This window comes from Rhamphochromis longiceps, linkage group LG18 (genome assembly GCF_057381845.1).
Source record: "Rhamphochromis longiceps isolate RC_006_pf linkage group LG18, R_longiceps_female_GT1.1, whole genome shotgun sequence".
In the NCBI taxonomy this organism is placed as follows: domain Eukaryota; kingdom Metazoa; phylum Chordata; class Actinopteri; order Cichliformes; family Cichlidae; genus Rhamphochromis; species Rhamphochromis longiceps.
Genome location: NC_140574.1, coordinates 36,536,213 through 36,554,239, shown reverse-complemented (window position 1 = coordinate 36,554,239; position 18,027 = coordinate 36,536,213). Strand labels below are relative to the sequence as shown.

General features: G+C 43.6%; 1 protein-coding gene across 1 annotated transcript in view; it reads right to left on the bottom strand.

The window, feature by feature from the left end:
* Positions 1–18,027, bottom strand: part of rnf31 (ring finger protein 31) — a 56,428-nt gene that overhangs the window by 1,963 nt on the left and 36,438 nt on the right. The window contains exons 17-23 of the mRNA XM_085389402.1: positions 15,511–15,600; positions 13,555–13,669; positions 9,304–9,416; positions 8,210–8,320; positions 6,836–6,884; positions 4,365–4,461; positions 1,973–2,138 (exon numbers count right to left, since the gene is read on the bottom strand). Coding sequence (XP_085245528.1) covers positions 1,973–2,138; positions 4,365–4,461; positions 6,836–6,884; positions 8,210–8,320; positions 9,304–9,416; positions 13,555–13,669; positions 15,511–15,600 — 741 coding nt within the window. The remainder of the gene's footprint in view (positions 1–1,972; positions 2,139–4,364; positions 4,462–6,835; positions 6,885–8,209; positions 8,321–9,303; positions 9,417–13,554; positions 13,670–15,510; positions 15,601–18,027) is intronic.

Genomic DNA, 18,027 nt, shown 5'->3' with positions numbered 1-18,027 from the left:
CATGCAGATGGCCAAAACACAAAATACATTCTGGTGAAGCAAAGATGCTCTATGAAACACGCAAAATGTCTTTAGAGTCAGTATTCAGTAGGGATGGGTACCGGTATCCGGTGCTACGATGGCACCGGTTCTGACATAAACGGTAGTAACCAGACCGAAAAGCAGCGCACATTTCGGTACTTTTTTTTGGTGCTTTTTTTCCTGAGCTGTGATACACTTCTAGCCAATCATTTTACGTTTCCGAGGATAGTAGGCGGGCCCAGGTACGTACGTTCTTTTAGAGCAGAGCTACAGATTAAAAATGTCCAAGGCGAAGCGGTCAAAGTCTGGTCTTGATATTTGATAGCTTGCTGCGAGACCTCACACCGAGCACATCTACTGCGGGTGTGGTGCCTGTTATCGGACCCGGAGCAACATCCCCCAAAAACACGAAGAATAGAGTCCTGGCCCCTAGCCCTGCCAGTGTAGCAGGAATGATGAGGATGATGATGCAGCAGCAGCCGTTCTTCTCTGTGTGAGTAGCTTAATGTTGTTCGTGTGTAATTTACGTTGAGTAGGCTAACCACGTTATTACATTAATGCATGTAAGGTGAACTAGCAAACACCATCATAGCTACATGCGGCTGTCCTCTTGTTTGATGGCAGATACTCCCTTCACCCTGGCCAAAAAGGCTAAAATGACCAAAGAAAAAGTGGAAAACAGTTAAACATGAGAGGTTTTGGACAAAATTTGTGTTTTTTCCATTGTTTAAGCACTGCTTCCAGCCAAGAGTGATACCATATATGCCCCATAGCTGCAGAAAAGGCTAACATTGTTATCTTTTTACAAAAAACAGCTGAACATGAGAGGTTTTTGGACAAAGTTTGTGTTTTTTCCATTGTTTAAGCACTGCTTCCAGCCAAGAGTGATACCATATATGCCCCATAGCTGCAGAAAAGGCTAACATTGTTATCTTTTTACAAAAAACAGCTGAACATGAGAGGTTTTTGGACAAAGTTTGTGTTCTCTATTCTTTAAGCACCGGTTTGAGCACCGTTTGAGCACCGGCACCATTTCAAAAGTGCCGGTTTGGCACCGGTATCGGATAAAACCTAAACGATACCCATCCCCAGTATTCAATGTAGGTAATAAAAATACAAAATCATATTTCTGGGGCTACAGCTGCTGTGAGACAAAGCTCAATAAGCCAATTAAAGATTCATTCTCTGGCCAGCGTCTGTACCAGACACAAAAAAACATACTGTATAAAAACCAATACAATACACACGGATGACATAAGTACAGCAGCATCAATAATATGATGAGTGTGGATGCAAGTGTTACGGCTATATAAACAAAACACAACAAAACCAACCACGCTCACGCCTGCTTATGAAAACTAAAACAGAATATTTAGACCAAAACCTTTCAAATAACACCCAGCCTACTTCTAACTGGTGTGTCATCTTTTGGAACCCACCACTCAGTTAACAGGGAACAGGGAGAGGGGAAAGCTCACTGTGCTACTTATACAACCACTTCCTCATTAACTCGATGTCATTCATTTTTTCATTTAATTTTGGGTATTAAATTTTACCATTAACTGTGAAGGGTCCCCATTTCTGCCTGAACTCTGAGGTGGTTAATGAAAATATTCTACCAGTTGGTGTTTGCATGCTGGTGGTAGAAGTCTAACAGGGCAGTCTTACATGTCCCAAGTTGCTCAGTTAGGTTAGGATGAACTTTGCAGACTTGCTTTTTGTGAAACCAATTCTACATCTTTATGGTTAACGTGGCCGCTGCGGTCAGGATAAAAATGTTTTATATTGTAAAGGTGATAAGTTATTTACAGTGACCATTCCCAGAAACCAATGGACCTAAACAATAGCAGAATAACGATCCACATCTGAACTAAAGATGGCCAGCATAGCAATGAAATGAAATGATGAACTTATGTTCAGCAGTGAAATGTATATAGGTAATGATCCTCACCTCAAGAAGCCTGGTGTAGTAGGTGAAGGTGTCCTCCCCGTCCCTGTGGGTGTCCTCTACCTTGTACCTCCTGCAGGCCAGCAGCAGCTCGTTTGAGCTGTAGAGCGGTGCTGGGTCAATGGAGTGGCTATTGATCAGGCTCACCAAGTACTCCCGGTAATGCTTCCTAGAAACCAGCACACCACCAAAAAATTATTTATATATCAAGTGATATCAATGATCAATGAGTCTTAAATAGGGATTAAAAAAAATATGCCAAAGCCAACCAGAGTTGCTCATTTTGTGTGAATACATATATAAAAATTCCCCTCTCGCCCCTGCGGGCAGTTTATCCTTCAAGCTCGGGTCCTCTACCAGAGGCCTGGGAGCTTGAGGGTCCTGCGCAGTATCTTAGCTGTTCCCAGGACTGCGCTCTTCTGGACAGAGATCTCCGATGTTATTCCCGGGATCTGCTGGAGCCACTCGCCTAGCTTGGGAGTCACCGCACCTAGTGCTCCGATTACCACGGGGACCACCGTTACCTTCACCCTCCACATCCTCTCGAGCTCTTCTCTGAGCCCTTGGTATTTCTCCAGCTTCTCGTGTTCCTTCTTCCTGATATTGCTGTCATTCGGAACCGCTACATCGATCACTACGGCCGTCTGCTTCTGTTTGTCTACCACCACTATGTCCGGTTGGTTAGCCACCACCATTTTGTCCGTCTGTATCTGGAAGTCCCACAGGATCTTAGCTCGGTCATTCTCCACCACCCTTGGGGGCATCTCCCATTTTGACCTCGGGACTTCCAGGTTATACTCGGCACAGATGTTCCTGTACACTATGCCGGCCACTTGGTTATGGCGTTCCATGTATGCCTTGCCTGCTAGCATCTTGCACCCTGCTGTTATGTGCTGGATTGTCTCTGGGGCATCTTTACACAGCCTGCACCTGGGGTCTTGCCTGGTGTGATAGACCCCAGCCTCTATGGATCTTGTGCTCAGAGCTTGTTCTTGTGCTGCCATGATTAGTGCCTCTGTGCTGTCTTTCAGTCCAGCCACAGGTAGGATTTCTGGATATCAGCCATTTCTTCTATCTGGACATACCATACAAGGGCCTGTACTTCCATGATGGTTACTCTTGTTGCTCCTCTGATGTACTTATTGGTTGTTTCATCCTGGACAGGGATTCTGACACTCACTAGTCCTTGGGCTCCTTCCTTGTGATTAGCATACAGTCTCAGGGTGCGGGACTTGGGGTGAAACCCTCCATGCATGATAAGGGCTTCCTTGTTTTGATGTCAGTGGCTTCTATCTCCTCCTTTGACCAGCATTATCCCAGCAGGGTATGTGATGACAGGCAGGGCGTAGGTGTTGACTGCCCAGATCTTGTTCTTCCCATTACGCTGACTCCTCAGGACTCACCCTACTCTCTGCAGGTATTCAGTGGTTGCAGCTTACCTGGTGGCCTCTTCATGGTTCCAATCTGCCTGTGAGATTTCTAGGTACTTGCAGCTGTTCACAGTATCTGCAGTGTTGCCTTCTGGTAGTAAAATCATTGTCTTGATGTCAGTGGCTTCCATCTATCTATTCTTTTTTATTCTTTTTTATTTTTCATTCACTATTAGCATACAGCTTGTTGCCATCCATGTAGAGGAGGTTGCTGACGATTGCCTCATTTCGTAGTCAGTCTCCCTAGCATGTTATGTAGAGGAATTCACCAAGGGGGTTCAGGGCTATGCAGAATAGCAGTGAGGACAGGGCATCTCCTTGGTAGATCCCACAATTGATGGTGACCTGCGCAATCGGCTCGAAGTTGGCCTCTAGTGTTGTTTAACACATCCCCAACAAATTCCTGATTCAGGGATTCAGGATCGATGTGTGATGCATTGAGTAACAGGCTTTCTTGTGGTCATTCCAGGCAGTGCAGAGGTTGGTCAGTCGAGTCTTATAGTCTTGGGTGACTGCTCTATCTACCAGGAGCTGGTGTTTTGATGTCATCAAGTGCTTGCTCATTGGGGGTTATGTGATTTTTGGGATTTCTTTTTAACTGTAAGGTCTTTAACTTACAATGTAAACCGCATTGAGGCAAACGATTTAGCACTATAAAAATAAAATGGAACTTAACTGAATCATTTTTATGCATGGTTTAACAAGAGCAGTTCAAGTATTCTGGGACACAGACAGAGGACAAAGAACTGTGAATTACTTTAATTATCAATTCCCTTATTTCTGTTTGTGTTCAAAAAGTTTTTAGCACACTTTTTTTTAAACTATAGTGTTTTGAAGCCATTTGAAGCAACCAACAAGGGTCACACAAGATTAAAGACAAGTGCTCCTTATGGACTGCCAGAGACTCTGGGATCTAAGGAACATATTACAAGCAAAGCAAATACTACTCATTAAAAGCTCCATACTCGCAGAGTCCAGCATGTCCAGGTTGGGTCTGAGCTCCACAGGCTGCATCTGACTGCTGCCCGCCCTCATCTTTTTGCTCTATTACTCCACACAGATCTAAAAGGAAGAGAGGTACCCATTTAAAAATATAGAAAAACATCTGTGAAAATCAATACAAAAAATTCCTTAATTGAAAAATTCATTATAATATTCAGAACTCCATTAATTCAGCCAGGTTTCTTCCTGTTAAAAGGGAGTTTTTCCTTCCCACTGTCACCAAGTGCTCGCTCATTTGGAATCATATGATTGTTGGGGTTTTGTTTTCTTTGTATTATTGTAGGGTCTTTACCTTACAATATAAAGTGCCTTGAAACAACAACCGTTGATTTGATTTGGGGCTGTATAAATAAAACTGAATTCAGATGTATTAGTATTAATTTGTATGAACATTTCCTAAGATAGCCAGTCATGGTGTCAAATCAACAACAACGTGTTACATTCTTTAAAAGAATGACTAAGCTAGCCAGGACAGAGTAGAGATTTATTTACTTGCTAAATCCTGTCCTGTCTGCCAGCTTTTTGATCTGAATGCACTGTTGTGGGTTTATCTGTTTATTTCTTCATTTCTATTCATCAAGACATAATAGAGTTACAGTTGTGACATTATAAGTGGTATACTGTATGATATCTAAGGCAGGACAGGCAGAAAAAAAAGGGGGGGGGGGGTTTGATAAAAGGATGGAGCATAAATACAAATGTTCGTGAGTGTGAACGAGAGAAAGAGCGAGAGCCCAAAGGCTGTCAGTCCCAGAGGGCCAGAAGTGACCGGCAACCAGCCCTGCTACGGGCCACCCACCCCCGTACAGTCCCAGGGCTCCAGGTGCCTAATAACCGCAGTATAATGAAACAGGTTACATTTTCAAGAACGCAAATATAAAAAGATTACCCTACAGAAAGCATGTCCCAGCGCCTAGAACAGGGGTGGGCAATCCCAGTCCACGAGGGCCGGTGTCCCTGCAGGTTTTAGATGTGTCCATGATCCAACACAGCTGATTCAAATGGCTAAATTAGCTCCTCAACATGTCCTGAAGTTCTCCAGAGGCCTGGTAACGAACTAATCATGTGATTTCATTAAATTTAAAGTCTTAGCTGTCACCTATAGGCCAAAGCGTCCCAGCTGCAAACTTTTTTAAACTGGTAGAAGAAAAAGACATTTGATGAACCACATTTCTCTTTCTGTACAAAGAGGAACAGACAAATGTGGAGTAAGTTTGCCAGAAGTGGAACAAATCCAGTTTCTTTGCAATAAGAAAGGATTTACAGAGCCCACCAAATTCCCTAAAATACAAATGGTAAATGGCCTGTATTTAAAACACTGATTACTTGGATTTGACTTTTTCAAAAACATCTTATTTGCATTTCACCCTTAGTTACTATAACGACCCAAGGGTCCAGCGCACCCTGCCTGGGATAGAGTTACTGGGAGTGGATTGTGTGTCAGTCACAGGCACTGGTCCTGGCGCTCCGATCCAGGCTTCTGACACTGGTACTGGAATGTCACCTTGCTGGTGGGGACGGAGCCTTAGCTAGTGGGTGAGGTTAGGAACTACTTACTAGATATAGTCGGGCTCACCTCAAAGCATAGCTTGAGCCCTCGAACAAGCTTCCTGGAGAGGGGTTGGACTCTGTTCCCCTCTGGAGAACTCGCTGGAAAGATTACATTATCACAGTCTGCTGTCCCCATGACTCAAACCCAAATAAGTGATTGAAAATGGATGGATGGATGGATGATGTGCATTTTGAGATACTGGTTTAAGTATTATCAAGCATCCCTGGTTCAAATATTCTAATCAAAGGTGGACGTTTGTCATTGATTGAACACCCTAGAAAAGATACAAGGTTTCAGGCACTCTGTTTAATTCCCAGATGAAAAGCAGAGTTATTTAGATTAAACGTTATGCACTTCTCTACTTGAGTTATAGCACTTACAAGGTTTTCAGAAAACACTGGGATTCAGACGTTTTAGTAGACGCATGGTAGGAATTTTGAAATCTTAGTTGGGCGTCCATGCCGCCTGCTCAGCATCAGCCTTTTACAGCTGAGTAGTTTAAAACACAGAGTTAATCCAGCTACTTCTGTCAGCAGTCACATGGTTTATTTTACGAGTTTCAGTCAGAATTCATTCGAGCAGAGGAAAAGCACTCGTGAAGGTTACAATGATCTTTCAGTGGCCTCTGACAGTGGACTCAACTCTCTGATTCTCCTGTGCCTGCACCTCTTTCACCTCTGCTGTATTTAATCATCAGTAATGACTAAACTTGGGCTCTCTCCTATAGTGTGTCTTTCCCTGTGCCGTTTTCCACTTACTTGTGGGGCCGTTGAGTGTGTCCTCACTAATATGAATGCCATGGAGAAAATATTAGAAAGAGCACAACTCCACAGCATCATCAAAAGTATTGAAACAAAAACTTTGATGGAAGAAACAGCCTACCTGTCTGAGTTCCAGGAGGAGGTTCAGTGTTGAAGGCAACTCCGTTATTCTGTCACGAAGATAAGATATGATGAGACGTAAAACAGGCACTGACCAGATAAACACATGAAAAAGAACGAAGGGTCTTTAGGATGACAGCAAAAACACAGAAGAGACAAAACGAAACGAGTAACGGCTCTAAACACGCTAACATCTCTGTCATGGGCCTGGGTCACATGACCCTGTGTTTTGAGTTTCTTGTGTTTTTATGTCATTTTGTGTTATGGTTTAACCCTTTAAGACCTACCATAGAACCAAGTCTGCCAGAGCTTATATTATATTTTTACATGGTGTGGAGCCATTTTTGGGAGCATTTCAAGTTGCTATACATCAATACAACCATTAGAGCCAAAATTCTAATAATATGTATTCATTAAGTGCATAGTAATTACATAAATTGCAAAAAAGTGCAATAAACTACAAAAAATTTAAAATCGTTTTTGTTTTTTTAACATATATTTCTAGTTAGAGAAATTTAAGAGGCTCATCCCTCAAAACTGTAAATACAAAAAAGTTGCACAAAATAGTTTCCACAGGAAATTTATTTTGAGTGTCTTCATAGTTTTATTTTTGAAATACACCAATTTTTATACACTGCAGGAAAAACAAAAATAAATATTATGATGCAAATTTGCAAAAAAGCAGCATATGCATCAAAATAAACTATTTCCAGCAGTGCAATATGAGTCGTCAGCATCCCAGAAACGACACAGAAAGTCATGAAGTCAAACATAACTTTTAAAAACACAAGTATAAGCTCATGAGGCCCTGATGGTAAAAAACTACATTTCTGCAAAATGACATCACTTCCGGTTTCGGGCAGGTCATGGCGGACATGTGATAGTTCACACTGACGTCTATTCCAATGTAGGAAGTGTTATGAACAGCTGATCAGATCGGCAAAGCGTGTTTCTGGAATATTATGTTTTTGTTGCTGCAAGTGCTTTTTATGCAGTTTTTGCAAAGCTATATGTGGAAGGAAACCGTGACCGAGGACAAGCTGATGGCATCAGATGTAAGTACAACTCCTCCGGTTTCATATGCAAAACAAATTATTGCGCTAGCTTACGTGGTTGCAGTGCTACAAGGATTTAAAAGTAATTACGCAAAACAGAGCGTGCCCGCTCTGACCAGCTCTAAAGGGTTAAGGTTCATTTTGTAGTCCTGAGTTTATTCTGTGTTAGCTTTTTGCACATTTAGGCTCCCCTTGTGTCTTTGTCCTCTGTGTCCTCTCTGTGTCTGTGTTTATGTGTGTTTGTGTGTCCTTGTCTCTTGTTTCCCTCTTCTCTTCCCATCCTTGTGTGTCATTCCACAGTTACATGTATGTGTGTTTACCTGGAGCAAAGCCTGCAGCCTGGATGGTTCCCAGTCTCTCAGATAGAAGAGACAGTCTCTAGGATGATGGGCATGCAGTCCAGACACCGTGCACTGGTCCACTGCACAGGTCTGATGGGAAACAAAAGAGAAAACGACAGCCATTTTTATTTTTCCCCTCAGTCTGCTCACGTAACACTGAAATTAATAAAAATTAAAAAACAAAAGGAAACTGTGACCCTTCACTAAACACTAATAGTGTTTTTAAAAGACAGGACATAAAAATGTGCAACTGAACTTCACACGTGTCATCATTTCGTCCACTTTCCCAGATGAAATACACGCAAAACTAAATTGTAATGAATGCATCAATGCTGGTTTCTGTTTACTGGAAAGATGTTGATGAACTTTTGCACCAAACACCAATGAATTGAACAAACACCGCAGCTGCCAACAGCTGTTTTGAATGTCTCATGTGAAACAGCCAAAAACAAGAAAACAAATCTGTGTGCTGCATTCGTGTCATCAGTGAATTTATGTCGGAGAGCCTTTTCCAAAGCTGCTGAGGTCAAAGGTTGCACCTTCAGAACAAGAAATGCTGTGGCCCAGATCAAACATGAGGATCAGTGCCTCGTCTGCAGCGTTATGAAGTGCTTACTTTTGTTTCAGTCACTCAAGATTTCACACAAAACAAATCAAAAACAGTGTTTTAATGATCACATGCTGCTCTCCTTTTTTAGGGATAAAAAATAAATCTAAGAGAAAATTGCCAAAGTTGTACACGTGTTTTCACTACCCACAGTCTGTGTGAAATAATCAGATGTGGACTGGTTCTTTTTCTACTTCACCTGAGGACTCAAAGTGCTCTATAGAACTGGCCTAATTCACCCACTTACACTCTAATGTGTACATCGGAGAGCAGCGGGGTTAGTACCTTGCAGAAGGGCACTTGCATGCAGACTGTTGCAGCCAGGGACTAAACCACCAGCCTGAGCATTAGTAGATGACTACTCCACACCTCTCTGTCACACATGTATCCTAGGTAGAGTATCACATGGCTCAAATGACTCCTTGGAAAATGACACCATGAAGAGGACTGTATGTGACAGACTTACAGTGTGGAAAGGGTTGTTGCAGCCACTGCAGAACTGGTAACGACACTGTGAGCAGCAGAAATGCATGCAGCCTCCTTTAGACAGCGCATACTGAAAGCGACAGTTAGGACAAGCTAGAAGGAGGGAGGAAGGAGAGGACACACAGGTAGCATTACATTCAAGAAAACCATTTTAGTCTGACGTACTTTCAACACCTTTCCTGACATAAATGAGTTAACTTTACTTATATATACTTGTTACACAGTTAATGTCATGGATCTCAGCACTCGATGACCTTGCTCTGTAAGTTTATATGGCTGAGCTGCTTTGGCTCCTAAACGCTTTCATTTTGTAATAATAGCACTTAAAGCTGATTGTGGAATATTCAGGAGGGAAGACTTTCACCAGCTGACTTGTTTCAGCAGTGGCATCATGTTACAGCATCACACTCAAATTCAGGGAGCTCTTTAGAATAACACAAAGGCAAACTGCATGTCTAGGTGTCATATACCTGTGGCAACAGACTGAGCACACCTGAATTCAAACAGAGGTGCGGCCCAATACCTTTGTTCATATACTGTAACCTTACTCGGTTACACAGCATGGACAGGAGGATAACAACGCATGCATAAATGTGCATGTTTGTGTACTTACACCACAGACCTGTCTGAAACATACATAGACATCATGAGACATAGTTTGCAGAGCAGCAACACAACACAGAGTGCATTATGGGCTGTTCATGGGGCGATCGTGGCTCAAGAGCTGGGAGTTCGCCTTGTAATCGGAAGGTTGCCGGTTCGAGCCCCGGCTTGGACAGTCTCGGTCGTTGTGTCCTTGGGCAAGACACCTCACCCGTTGCCTACTGGTGGTGGTCAGAGGGCCCGGTGGCGCCAGTGTCCGGCAGCCTCGCCTCTGTCAGTGCGCCCCAGGGTGGCTGTGGCTACAATGTAGCTGCCATCACCAGTGTGTGAATGTGTGTGTGAATGGGTGGATGACTGGATATGTAAAGCGCTTTGGGGTCCTTAGGGACTAGTAAAGCGCTATATAAATACAGGCCATTTACCATTTACCATAATGCTAAGACAGAGATATGCTCAGCTCTGTAAGTGTTTGGTTTCAGATTTGTACGTCCCACAGAAAGCTTCTCATGGTGGGTTTTTTTGGCCATGGATGAAACAAACTTCACGATGAGTGAAAACAAATGAATATCATATGAAACTGCATTTTATTTTTTCAATACAACATCCTATGACATCACAATGATGCGCCACCGTGACAGGCTCATGTCATCATATAGTAGTTATGATGCTTTAATGATAAAACGTTAAAGTTTGCTCTTGTTTTCCACTTTTATCAGAAAAATTACTGGCAGAAGCCAGGACTAAACACTGAAGTTCACACATGGCATCAATTTGAAAGACTTGAGCTGAGTGTGGTAGCAGGGTTTCGTTTGTGGCTGCACTGCAGCCAGCCCGGAAACACAAAAGATACAGCAAAAGAAGTGTTTGTGACCACCCCTGTGTTGTGTTGTGTTAACCAGCAGCACAAAGCTTGCCATAGTGGCGCTATCAACTACATGATGAGAGATGTTGGACCCACAGCATGTGCAGCCAGTCCAGGCATCGCTGTGAGGTGTGTCAAAGCTACGTAGAGCCATGGCAGTGACTGAGGGCAGAGTCAGGGCTGCGGGTCTCTCCCCTGCCCTCTGGGGAGGCCCAGACAGCAATGCTGAGCCTGCTGTTGCCCTCGTGGGGAGAGTTTGGGAACATCTGCTCCACAAGATCACCGCCGCCGGTTCAAGGGCTGTCAGATGGAGGCAAAGGATCACACGTTTGCCTACGCTTGGAGGCTCCGTGTCATGGCAGCCAGGTAGCTGCAGTCAAACCCTGGGAAGGAGGAAAAGGTGGCTGCTGGAGTTTGTCGTCAAGTACCAACTCATTGAGAAGACAGCAGAATGGGTCCTCGGCCATCGGCCAGGGAGCCTTGATGCAGCAGTGACTTTGGTGGACAACCAACTACTACGGTGGATGGAGGACCCTGGGTGGATACAGTCGTCGGTGGGGAATCTGCCTGTGCCGGCCCCGAGGAGAAGAATCCTCGGCTCTCCTCCAGCACCACCGACTGTTGCGCCCCACAGAAACTCCCTACTGACCTGTTCTCCTCTGCTTCCCCTCTGCAGGTCCTGGGAGCTACAGGCACTGGACCCATCTCACAGGAAGTCACACAGACGACAGGGCAGGAGTGCTGGTGCGGGCATCCACACGGAGTGCCCACTGATGGAGGTGGGACAGGTTTTCCGTGTCACTGGCCTCCCAGCACCTTCCCCTGGCCTGGGAGTGACGTTCAACGTTCCCGTAAGGCACCAAAGGGCTGTACACCAGGCTATGGTGGACTCAGGCTGCATGCAGACCTTGGTCTACCAAACTCTGGTTTGACTCTGGGCGTTGTTGGAGAAAGAGTGGGTTTAGATCCCGTGTGTGCAGCCATAGTGCCCGTTGAAATTAGGTACAAGGGCAAAAAGCATGGAGTCAAACCTGCTGTTAGCTCATGCCTGAATCTTGGGAGGTGGGGGCTATGATTTCTGGCTTAGTTCAGTGGGTTCAGGGGTGGGAGGCTGGGTAATGTAGCTCCCATCCATCCATCCATCCATTTTACACACCAAAGTGTTCCCAGGCCACCCGAGAGATATAATCTCTCCATTGTGTCCTGAGTTTGCCCTGGGGCCCCACTGAGACATGCCACGAGGAGTCATCCTTGTCAGATGCCACTACCACCTCGACTGCCTCAGCTCTGGCCAGTTGGTTAATTATGCCTCCCCTTTCCTTAAGATATGTAGTATGCAGTGGTCCCAGCATACTACATATCTTAACTAGGGGTGCAACGATACACAAACTTCACGGTTCGGTTCGGTTCGATACTTTGGTGTCATGGTTCGATATTTTTTTCAATACAAAAAAAAAATGTTCATGCCTTTTTAATTTGTAATTTATTAAAATTATAAATATATATTTTAACTCAAAAGTACAGTTTTTAAATTTAATGTTGCTGAAACAACAAAGTAATAAAAAAAATAAATCTAAGATCGAGAAATCACTCATCTTTGGAAAAGAGAGTTTATTACAGAGAAATGGCTCTTTCCAAAATAAAAGCTACACTATACGCTTCTTCTGGGCTATATTCTCAGCAGCATATTAAACATATCAGGTCCCCATAAGGAGAATCAGGTGCTAACGGCTGTCTAAATGACTCGGGTAAAGTTTGCAGCATGCGTGCTTGTTGTTTTTGTCTGCTTCCACTTGTCTTTGCACTAGGATGCTGTCGGAGTAAATGTGCAGTCATATTCGTTGTGTTCCCACTAGTGCTGTCAGCGTTAATCTGAAATGACCTTAACGCCACAACACGGCAAATCTCCGTTAACGAGCTACCGCGGATCGCCCCGTGCGTGGGGCTGGACGGCCAACACGTTAACGAGCTAACTGCGCTAACACACTAGTTCCCACCAATGTAATTGAGCATTGCGTGGCACATCCAACATACTGTTTTACTTTTGACCTTCAGGGTCATGCTTCACATGAAGACCAAATTAGTTCCAAACGCCAGATCTGAATGAGGGTGGGGGAGGTTCAGTTTGCTATGTTGCTACGAGCTTAGCTTCTGTCTTGCTAGCTTGCGCTGTGCTCAGTGGATCTGCGCTCGACAGTGCAGCCTAGGCGGATAAGTCGAACGCAGATCCACTGAGCGCTCAACACAGACAGCATCGTCAGAAGAAAAGTTGATAAAATAAATTAAACATTTTGTATTGTTCGATACATATGCGTACCGAACCGAAAGCACTGCATCGAACAGTTCAATATCGATACGAGTATCGTTGCACCCCTAATCTTGACCTCTTAAGTACCAACACCCCCAGATACGGGGGCAAAAGCGAGGAGATCGCATTTAGGGTTAGGCATGTATGCTTAAGAGGTTAAGGACAGTCCAGTCAGAGGACTGGAAGTGACAGCTGAAATAACTGGAAACACAAACGCAACAAGCTGACCGCCCCCGTGTTGTGTCGTGTCAGGTGAACCAGCAGCAAATTTTTAGAAAACTTGACCTCTGCCCTTAACCTTAAGGTTGAGGTAACCAGGATTGTCTTGCCTCATTTTCAAGTTATCACATTCACAAACTTGGCTGCCCATGCATCACAGGACTTTAGTGAAGAGGACTCCATGGGTTACGTTTACACAACTAATCAGAGTTTGTGTGTGTTCATATGTGTGTACTTACTGATGCCGTTGTCTCTGAGGTATCCAGCCAGGCCCTGTCTCTGATATTCTGGATCATTCTCTCTTTTCCAGGACTGGAACTGTTCACAGGACAGACCAGCATGCTGAGACTCCCACTGCACACAAACAATGTTTACCAATGAGTACAGAACAGAGCATATAAAAATGAATTACTATTGTAACAGTTACATAGAAAGATATTTATAATCACATAATATTTCATTTTCTTTTAAATTAGAAACATTTATAATATTTATAAAGGCTTGGATTGCACACAAGCACAAGTCTACGAGGACTACTTCACAAAATAAAATATTAGCCCAGGGGTGTCAAACTTATGAGCCCCATCTAGCCCATAATATAATTATATATACATCCCACCACGTGTCACTTATTAACAGCCTGGAGGCAGGGGTGAGACTTTATTTTGATGGGCACACCGTGCTGCCCATTACATTCCTAGACAGACTGGGATCATACCATTAGGTGAAAGAAGGAAGGGGGGGAGTAAGTATAGTGGTACAGCCAGGGTCTTTGAATCAGACGTCGTGCATGAGATCACTCTGCAGCTTGTTGTCTCAGTAAATGATTTCAAATTCTCAGATGAGTCCACATTTCCATCTTTCACTCGCTGCTGCCACATCTCAAGTTTTCTGACAAGTGATGTGAGTTTATCTGCCAGATGTGGGAGCTGAGCGTTTGTGCCCTGCATCTGCACATTCAGTTCATTGAGTTTCAGGAACATGTCACTGAGGTATGCCCGTTTCATGAAAACGTTGTTACAGTTAAATCTGTTGGTAAGATCACTGCCCTCTTCATTCAAAAACATGCAGACCTCCTCTCGAAGTTCAAAGAGCGTGGACGGCACCGTCCCACGTAACAGCAGGTGGAACTCACTGTGATGCAGAGCTGTGGCCGGAGCCCGTTTCTTCACACAGTGAGGAGAAAATCCAGGCTTTCACAGGTCGTGTTTTGATGCAGTTGACTGTGGCGACGACATCACTCATTATGTCATTCAGCTCAGGACTCAGCTGTTTAGACACTAGTGCTTCGCGGTGTATCTTACAGTGCGTCCGCTGCACATTGGGGGAGACGTGTTCGATTAACACTTGCAGCCCTCCTGGCTTCCCAGCCACAGCCGTCTGTGCAGATCCCCACACAGTCCTCGATGTTTTTGAACAGTTTCTCTGCGCTGGCTCTGGCAGGAACTTGTTTGCAGAAAAGCAATTCCTCCCTCAGCATCTTCATCAATGAATCTGACATACGTTATCAGCAAACAGTATTAATTCCTCCGTAACTGTGTGCGGTTTTTCACACAGTGCTCGGTAGGCAACTTTATAGGAGCTGAGCTGAGCATTGCCAGCACAGATGCAGCTTTAGTAAAGAGACACTGTTGAGCAGTTTTTGTCTGAAAAGGTCAGCTGACTTGTCTTTGTGCTCTGGATGTTTTGTCTCCAAGTGGCATCTTAGCTTGTTAGGGTTTAAACTGTCACAAGCTTGCACTTTAAGACAGACGACACACTGCTGCCTCTCCTCATCACCCACCGCTGTGCAGGTGAAGCCAAAGGCGAGATATGCTTTATCATATTTTATAGTCTTTGGCTTGGAAGCAAATTTGATGATGCTTCATCCCCGTCAAAACCCGTCCATTATGCTAGCAAGGCCCAAGCATTCTTTTTTCTTTCTTTATTCATACCAGCCCCCCCCCCCATCGCACACTGTTATTATGTTTTCCCCACTGTGAGGGGGAAATGTAATGATTCCTTCAGTTTCGTATTTTTGGACTATTTAGGACATAACTTTAATGTTAAGGTTCTTAAAAGAGTTGTGAAGAGCAGATGTGCTTGGAATGTCATATTTTTATGGCTTAACAAATGGATAAGACTGCAGCTCTGCAGAAAAAGTGAAACCAAACATAAAGTGGTAAGAAAACAAGAATACACAAAGAGAAACTTACAGGCTTTTTACAGTGAGCACAGAAACTGTTTCGACATTGAAAACAGGTGACCTTCAACTGGTCTCCATCATAGATGAATCCATATGAGCACTGAGGAGAACAAACACGAGAAGGGAAAGGAGAGGACAAGATAGAAATTTCATTGTACAATAACACTATAACGCAATCATAGTCCATGAAAATGACTTCTTGTATTCGGTTGAGTTGTTTAAGTAAAAAGGTGTTTTTAATTAAATCATTTCAATGGATCTTGAAAGCTCCATGACACAGAGTGCACAGACTCTCATGTAGTTACCAAGCACTCTGCAAGCAAGAACACAGGGTAAGATTAATTCATTCATTACAGCCTTTTCAAAATAAATTGCTGAACTAATAACTGGCAATGAGTCAGTCATATTGTTGAGGAAGAATTTTGTCCCACTCTTTGCAGAATTGTTTTAATTCAGCCACATTGGGGTGTGTGAGCATTTTTAAAGGTTATGCCAAATAGGAACATTTTTCTTCATTTGTAGATATTGACCCTGTGCACGAGAAAATGCTAACTTCCTGGTTTGAGACCGGATGTGGGGTTGTATATTTCCGGTAGCTTTACTTTGCGGTCAATCGCTACTGCGAAGATATCCTCCAAAACCATGTCCAAAACTCGAAAACGGAAAGATTGCGTTAAGTTACAAAGAGCAGAAGGTGGGAACACTCACCGCTGTTGTGTCATAAAAAGTCTAATGATCAGTTTTGATGTTTAAAGAGTTTAGATCGATCAGTTGTTTACATCACTCAACACAAGCAGAACTGCATCACTGCAGCAGAAGACACATCGTCCACATGCAGAAGCACATCTCTGTATAGTGACTGGTCTTATGATTTAAACAGGCAAATGTTCAGCATTCAAACTACAGGTGAAGAACAGTCAAACCAGATGTTTCCCGTTATGTCGATATCAGCTCGTCAAGTACACACCTGCACAGCATGTTAACAAACCGTGAAAAAAGCCACACAAAAAATGAATGACTGCTGGTAACGGTTTCTATACATTAGTATGTACGAAGGGTATGTTGTGACTTGCCTTCAAAATTACAGCGGTCCCTCGCTATAACGCGGTTCACCTTTCACCTCGCTGTTTCGCAGATTTTTTAGTGCAAGTTTGCACGTTTTTTTTTACGTCACATTGTGTCCTGCGTCCTGATCGCTGCAGACGATCTCCTCCGTGACGTCTCTCCTGTACAGTACAGAATCGCTGCATCGATCGCTAGCAATGTGACTCTGAAGTGCAGTGCTGTATGTCCACGATGTCCACCAAACGTTTTGCACCGTCAAAAAATAAAATCGGCTACTTGATTTCACCTATCCTGGTTATTTTTAGAACATAACACCCGCGATAAACGAGGGACAGCTGAGAAATATAACATTTGAATCCCTTTTCTCTTTTGCTCTGAGGCGCAGGAAAAAATATCAACAAGTCGATGAACATCATTTACAGATATATTGGGTAAATGCCCGAGACATCTATAGAAATGTAAATCGCCGCTTGATTCATTCATTTGCTTAACTTGTTTTGGACCGTAAACCAGGCGCGAATAGGACACCGGAAACAAAGCTCCCCACAGGAGTTTCCGCACCGGAAGTAGCATATGCTAACGTGCACATAGTCCATTGGCTCTCATTATGGTTTACTGGAGTCCCAGTGCCTCTGAAATGGTTCTGTACCCTGTTCCAGACTGACAGACATCAGTGACTTTGTTTCTCACCTGCTTTCCTTCTCATTTTTAACCCTGTCATGTCTAGTACAGCAGTGAAATTGGGGAAGAGGTAAATATTTTTCCCAGCACTGGAGTTACATATAGAACCTTCTCCCTGTGAGCCATTGTGATGGGAGTGTTGGGGTCTGTTTTGCATCTGTGTCACGGACTCTGAAGTTAGTGTTCGTCCTCCAGCTTCACTGTGTTTATGTCATGCTAAAATAGCTGTGTCGCTAGTGATCACGTAGCACATCATCATGTACCAGCTAGCCAAACTTCAGTAACCCTACAAACGTCACTGCTGTTTAGTTTAATGTCTTCATTTATGTTGGAAGTGATAGCAGAGCTGTACGTTTGAATTTGTTTCTGAACTCCCTCAGTCAGGACATGCTATATTGTATTTAGATGGAAGCTAGCGAGCTAACTTCCTGCTAACTTCTAACTCTGTCAAATGTCATAAATTCCGTTTTCATGGATGCCTGGATGTTAAACTCAATTGTTACACCTGGTAGAGCAGAACGCTGATCATTTTATTAAAGATGAAAGACTTTAGACAATTTTTCAACTCTCAGTGATGCCGCAGTGATCGTTTGACCTATGAACCTGCAGCAGAGTTTGGGCCCAGGCACGGCTAATGACGTCAGACTTAAAGACTATAGCTTCCATCTGGGAAAAGTGAGCTCTTCACTGGTCACCAATTCAATTTCAAAGTTTGCAAAACTACTTACTGCACTATTGTTTCATATAAAGAAAATTGAATCTTTAACACATGTGAAGCATC